The sequence below is a fragment of the Limulus polyphemus genome, unplaced genomic scaffold, assembly GCF_000517525.1.
Source record: "Limulus polyphemus unplaced genomic scaffold, Limulus_polyphemus-2.1.2 Scaffold3991, whole genome shotgun sequence".
Lineage (NCBI taxonomy): Eukaryota > Metazoa > Arthropoda > Merostomata > Xiphosura > Limulidae > Limulus > Limulus polyphemus.
The window spans coordinates 51,521-58,661 of record NW_013669601.1 but is presented as its reverse complement, the minus strand read 5'-3'; the positions used below and the strand labels follow the sequence as shown (position 1 = coordinate 58,661).

Here is a 7,141-nt window from a genome sequence, read left to right as displayed (position 1 = left end):
TTAAACTGACTAATATTTTTAAACCAATGCTTTGATCTGTTTTAAACCGACTAATATTTTTAAACCAATGCTTTGATCTGTTTTAAACCGACTAATATTTTTAAACCAATGCTTTGATCTGGTTTAAACCAATGTTTTAAGCTGATTATATCGATTGTACGTAGTTTTCTATAAACGAATTCTAAGAATAAACTTCGCATCAGTTATAAATACATGCTAGGTCAACCGTACCAATGTGATATCTATGTTTTTAGTTGATCCGTTACGTTGTCATTAACTCCAGTAATTATTACCGCTGAAATCAGTCTGAGACAGAAATTATGCAAGTTTAACAGAAAAATATTTCGAACAAATGTGTTTAACTAAGGTCCCTAAAGAATCAGCCGGTAACACAAACTCTGTTATTATCAAAGGCCGACACCCGCCTTCATATTTCTACTACGACTATGTGGCATTCTACAAATGCACGAACAAAAAAATCAAAGATGACAAAATGATCTTTCCAATACAGGAATTGTCATTCGGGGTAATTTTCACAAGTTGTAGAATAAAATGTGTTTTTCTTTTTTTATGTATGTATTATTCAAGCTAACAAAGGGCTAAAACCATCACAGTGACTTCTTAGCTCAACAATGAATGCACATAGAAAGAAGAAAAAAATACAAGCGTTGGCGTCCATAATCATTATACGTAATCTTACCTGTTTGATCTATAGGGCCTGAGGGATGTTTATATCAACATATAGCAAAAGCGAGGGCATGGAAAACATAAATATACATAATAACGAGTCCGTCTGCAAAATAATGGAGCCAAGCATGGAATGTGGAGAGGCAAGGATCTTGACATTATAAATTCTCAGAAAAAATCTATTGAATAGGCTTAATGTTTGGTTGGAATGCTAGGTGACACTTGCGAAATTATGCAATGAATGTTTAAAAAGAGTAGGCTAACGTTTATGTTGATTTTACTATAAAAACGATTGCTTAATGAAGTTTTACTAAACTTGGTTGAATAAGTCACTAGCATCGAATGATCAATCAATTACGTTTTGATGGATAAAGTTCAAAGGTCACAGACTGTTGTTATTCAGCGCGTGTGTGTGTGGCTGTAAAGAGATGAAGAACTTTATCTGAGAAATATTTGGTGAATTTTGACTAATTTTTCAAGAGATGTATAGAAACAAAATGTTGATGTTTTGGAACACATTTGACTAATTTCGAGAGCATTACAAATAATGCCTTTTGATGATAATAAATGGCTCAGAGTTGAGTATATCAAACAGGAAAAAAATATAATAATGTATTCTTACTCCAAATACGATAATATTTTGAAAAACTGTTTTTACATTGAACTCCTGGGAGTCAGCATGAAACAGGCTGTTTGTTTGTTTGTTATTAAGCGCAAAATTTCACAATGGGCCATCTGTTCTGTGCCCACTGCGAGGATCGAAACCCAAGCTGTAGTGTTTTAAGCTCTTAGACTTTCTGATGAGCCATCGGATAGTGCAGAAAACAGTCAGAAGAACATACTATGCAATCCAAGCTACTGTACCTGTTTAACACAATAATGTTGTTCATATTATAAGTATAAACAAAGGGCCTAGCATGGCCTGGTAGCTAAAGCGCTCGACTCTGATTCGCTGATAATTCTTTAGTCATGTGACCCGGAAGGATCAGGCACACCCTGGACCTCTACCTCCCTCCTTGACTGTTGTTTTGATTCTTGAATGTATTAGACGAAGGCCACATTAATTCTACGATGATGTTCGGTCCGGTAGCTAGGAAAATCCGTTTTAACATCATGGAGTTACTGCATGCACGCTACGATTGTTCGTAAGTTATCGCAAACCATGTTCGTGGATGTATAAACGTAGATTTTTTCATATTTTCCAGTAAATAATTAGCTTTCTCTCGTTCATTATAAACATCCAGTCTTATTCGGACAAACAGTTCCATAGATACTGATAGAAAAATATACAGTAATAATCATATTTGTACACACACAAAAAGAAAAACTTTTAAAATAAAATTAACACTATCTAGCTAACGGTTTGCCCAGTAGTAGGTGTCCATAGGTTGCATAACAAGTCCACTACATTTAGTGATGAGAGGTCACAAAAGCATACAGAGTTCCTAGATGCACAAACGCAACCTTCCTACACAATCACACAAACATCCGAATGTTGTCAGATAGATTTCAGAACAGACCAATAAGACTTTGAATAATAATACTTCATTTAGAACATTGAAAAACTTTATCATACACGATGAAGATAAACCAAAATAATAACGAGTTTCCAATTGTGTGTAGTTTGTTGATTTGTGATTTGTCTACACTTAATCATGCTGGGAAGGCATACTCTACAACTGGACGTATGTAGGTTTTATATATTTTGAGTATGTTTTCAGTTGTTGCTCCCCTCTTTCTTCTTCACCGGGATTCGATCCATGTTTTGAACCAGGGAGAGTCAGGTTCAGCATGGACCTCTTCTTACTTCTCAGGAATTGTTATTTTGTTTACACTGTTATCGAATCATATGCTATTTTCACATACTTTTCGTTAGTTTAGTTCCTCTCGGAGCGTTGTACGTATAATTCCCTATTGAATACTCTCCTAGTTAATAAACTAAGGATATGTGATGGTTGAAGTTTGTTGAACCCGTAGAATATGTGATGGTTGAAGTTTATTGAAGCCGTTGAATATGTGATGGTTGAAGTTTGTTGAACCCGTAGAATATGTGATGGTTGAAGTTTATTGAAGCCGTTGAATATGTGATGGTTGAAGTTTGTTGAACCCGTAGAATATGTGATGGTTGAAGTTTATTGAAGCCGTTGAATATGTGATGGTTGAAGTTTGTTGAAGCCGTTTCAATTTTACCGCCTTAAAGCCGTAAATATGGGTTCAACTGATGCTTAATGTTGCTCTAGTGCCTTTAGTGTGATTCGGCTCAAAACTTAAGCCCAGCATTCTCATCTACCAGTAATTATATAAGAATGAAGAACGGTTAGTTAACGTACTTCTTCATGAACCACCTGATTTTAAATATACTGTATAATTTATACATATATACATATATATTACTCATAATTTGGAATATATACGGATAAGGACAACTTTATATTGAGTAATTTAAAGAATATCTAAGCTGAAGGATATATTTGTAATTAAACTATTGGAAAAAATAAACAGCAACAACAAAATATGTTTGGTTTAATTTGGTTGTTGCTAAGCGCAAGTCTACCTAATGGACTGTTTGTGCTCTGCCCATCAGGAGTATCGAAAACCGAATTTTAGCGGAAATAAAAATAATCTCTATAGCCTGAGCAAAATAGATTATTTATAAAAAACAAAACAAGATACTTTCGTACGTCAAAGAACTGAGTAATTACTTATACAGACGAATTGTGTAATTACTTATAGAGAAGAATTGTGTAATTACTTATAGAGAAGAACTGTATAATTGCTTATAGAGAAGAATTGTGTAATTACTTATAGAGAAGAACTGTATAATTGCTTATAGAGGACTGTGTAATTACTTATAGAGAAGAATTGTGTAATTACTTATAGAGAAGAACTGTATAATTGCTTATAGAGGACTGTGTAATTACTTATTGAGAAGAATTGCGTAATTACTTATAGAGAAGAACTGTGTAATTACTTATTGAGAATAATTGTGTAATTACTTATAGAGAAGAACTGTGTAATTACTTATGGAGGACTGTGTAATTACTTACAGAGAAGAATTGTGTAATTACTTATATAGAACTGTGTAATTACTTATTGAGAAGAATTGTGTAATACTTATAGAGAAGAATGATTAACAAAGAAATATATGTAACGATTTATAGAAAACTATTAGTTATAGAGAAGAACTACGTAATTACCTATAGAGAAGAACTGTGTAATTATGTATAAACAAGAACTATATACGTTTATTTATTTATACTGAAGAGCTTTTTATTTATTAACAAAAAAAAACATATGTAACTATCTATAAAAAAAACAACTATACATTTACTAAAATAGAAGAGCTATCTTCTAGCTTTTAGAAAATAACTATAGAATTGTCACAAAATTACAAACTCACCAAGGTCATCTATAACTGGAGCAAGACGTAACGAAACACCCACCAGTAAAATACTCATTAGGATTATAACTATACCAGTTATAATGATGAGCCATCTTGTTTTTCGTGGAAGGTCATCTGAAGACGAAGATGACTTTGGTTGAACATTGCGTGTTTCGCGAATGGAGTCTGTTTGGCCCTCAGAATCAGAATAGCAAACGCAGTCCTTTTGCGCAAATGTTATAGATTTTGTAGTTCGAGGGTTAGGACAGATTAAAGTGACAGGAGTTGGTCCTCCTTGCCAGGTTTTAACTGAATGATCTAAAGGTGACAAAGGAACCTCTGGCCACTCTTCAGAGTCCCTATCGGAGCCATTTCTACTATTAGACAAGCACATGAAACTGTGACTTCTAAAACCCTGCTGGGTTGGCAGCTGATTTGGGCTGAGAAAATCCAAGCTTTCCACCAAGAACTGACGATCACTTGATGGTTTAGATGACATTGTGCTTCTGTTTCTGATAATTATCAGAGTCCACCCCGTTATGTTGATCTGAAAAGGTGTCTTTCGGTAATATCATGCTACGTGATATTCGTATTTGAATTTATGATATCAAGGCTATCATTAGGTCATTAGTCTTCGTTTCAACTTTTTTATGTCCTTGTAATGTTCATAATTTTACGATCTAATCCTCCTTTTTGTAGCTAATTTTTATCTGTGATATTATTTTAGTTGAAACTTCTGGAACGCGGGAGATATTTTTTATGAACACCTTTACTGGAGAAAAAGACAAATTACGAAGCTATTAGTATAGTCTTATCTTTCAAGACTGGTCCCGCTTTTATCAGTTGGGTTTATTTTTCGTGCGATTTTTGTCAGATGAAACACGAATTTCAATTTCAAGTTTACTGTTCAGGGATCAACACGCTGTGACGTTTGCGTGGTTACAAAAGTCAAATAACGATTACGCCTCAGGGATCTATCTATCCGTCTCTCAGATGTGAATCTTATGCCGCACGATCTAGGGACGAGAGCTAAGTTCAACATTTTACTGAACACAAGCAAGCTTACATAAGGCATTACACCAGCCTGGGGTTGATTTTGTGTGTGTGTGCACAACCATCTGCCTAAAGATATAAAAACAAAATCACGAGAAGATCTGACAGCTAACCACTAAAAGTACAAGTCAGGTTTTCAGCTGTTGGAGAAGACTGTGAATTATCTTGCTTGGAACCGACGAACCAGATCTTGAGAAACACACGAAACATGAGTAACAGTTGCGCAAGTAATCGATTTCGTCATGGTTTCGTGTCCTTACAACGCGAGTTACACGATACATCATTCCATGTCATAGACATTCTGCCGTATATAACAAGTGGGTCTGTTCCATATCATAGACATTCTGCCGTATATAACAAGTGGGTCTGGCAATATTATTATTATTGCCTTTTATACATAACATGAAATAATTAGTCTCCTTTGCTTATTATGTTTACTCTATTAACTCACCAGCTTATATACAATAACCAAACCATCGTTACTTACCCGTAGATTAAAAGTACAGGTACTGTATAATATATCAAACCTTATCAACGATTCTACTAACGTGCTGATATACTACGATTTAGCCAACGCCTTAAAATCACCAATCAAACAGTTGTTTATATTCTCCTATCATCACATTAGACAAAAAATCACTTGTTTGTTTTGCCAACTCTCGGACTGCACTTGTATGTTTCAATAGTGGAGTTTGACCTTCATTCACATAACGCACACACGGCCTCAAAATGAGAAGCGCGATTTTACGGCAACGAGACGCGTACCGAGAAACCTCGAATTCACAGACCAGAACGCTAACCATTAGGCCACGCCCAACTAAACATAAAAACAGGTAGAAACGTTTTAGTATATTTTCAGTCGTATTCACTCACTGTAAGCAATGCAATTTAATTTGAATACTGTTAGAACCACGAATGGAATTACCACAGTATTGGTTTCGCATCAGAGAACCGGCAGGTGGCTCAGTGGTAAGTCTGAAGGCTAAAAACACGGCACAGATAGCCCATTGTGCAGCTTTGTGCTTTACAGCAAACAAACATTCACATCAGAGACTGCCTTGATCTAGCAAATACATTTGTAAAAGGGTAGAAAAAAAAAAGGCTCATGCGTATTGATCCTTCAAAAGCTTAACTTATCGGAATAATAAAATTTCAATACTGACTTAGAATTGTGTTTGTTTGTAATTAAGCACAAAGCTCCACAATGGGCTATCTGTGCTCTTCATACCACGAGTATCGAAACCCGGATTCTAGCGTTGTAAATCCGCAGACTCTGTGCCATCGGGGGCTTAGAATTTTGTCTCATCATCAACACGCAAGGCAAGCGTGCTGTCAAATTTCACTTCTGTTTTTTTTATCAGCCATTATCTCCTGTTTATACAGCAGGTAATAAAGAAGCTATAACAGAATACGAGTTGTTAATAGTCCGACTTTAAACGTTCGGTGGTCACTGAAAGTCTTAAAAACTGTTTTGCAGATTTTTAGAATAAACCATACAGCACCTACCAAGGATATTACAATCCAAAAATACCATAAACGTTTTCTCTAATTTTAAAAATAAAATGACTTGTTTTAATAATTTTAATAAAAGTTTTTGCTTGTAAAACTATTAAATTGGAGCATCATAGTCATCCTTTGGTTTAATCAAATGTTATAGAAGATCTGTGTTATTGGTCTTGAAATTTGGAAATTTCTACACTGTCCATAAAATTTTTATCATAAAACAAAATCACCCTAACATATATAAAATCTTAACTTCAATAACTTGGAACGCTATACGCCCCTAGAAACAAAAATTGGAATACACATTAATTCATAAAAACGGTTGTATGAAACTTTGTTTTGAGCACCAGGGGGCAAGAGAAATTGTAACCCCCTTAACAATCTCACCTCGGCCTAACTCTGGTAACTTAATATAATAATATAAGATGATAAAAACCTTATAATCCGAGCGCTTTCGAAAGGTGGACCTTTCTTCTTCAGGGGTAAACATTCCCAGTTTACCCCTGAAGAAGAAAG

The 7,141-nt window shown here is 34.8% G+C and overlaps 1 protein-coding gene across 2 annotated transcripts in view; it reads right to left on the bottom strand.

The window, feature by feature from the left end:
• Window positions 1-7,141, bottom strand: part of LOC111088543 — an 82,431-nt gene that overhangs the window by 39,187 nt on the left and 36,103 nt on the right. Inside the window, exon 1 of one of the 2 annotated variants that reach the window (XM_022399005.1) lies at window positions 4,088-5,550. The exons of the other annotated variant lie outside the window; for it this stretch is intronic. Within the exon in view, the coding sequence (XP_022254713.1) occupies window positions 4,088-4,568 (481 nt within the window). The 5' untranslated portion in view covers window positions 4,569-5,550. Of the gene's footprint in view, window positions 1-4,087; window positions 5,551-7,141 lie in introns of those variants that run through there. 2 annotated transcript variants of the gene reach the window in all.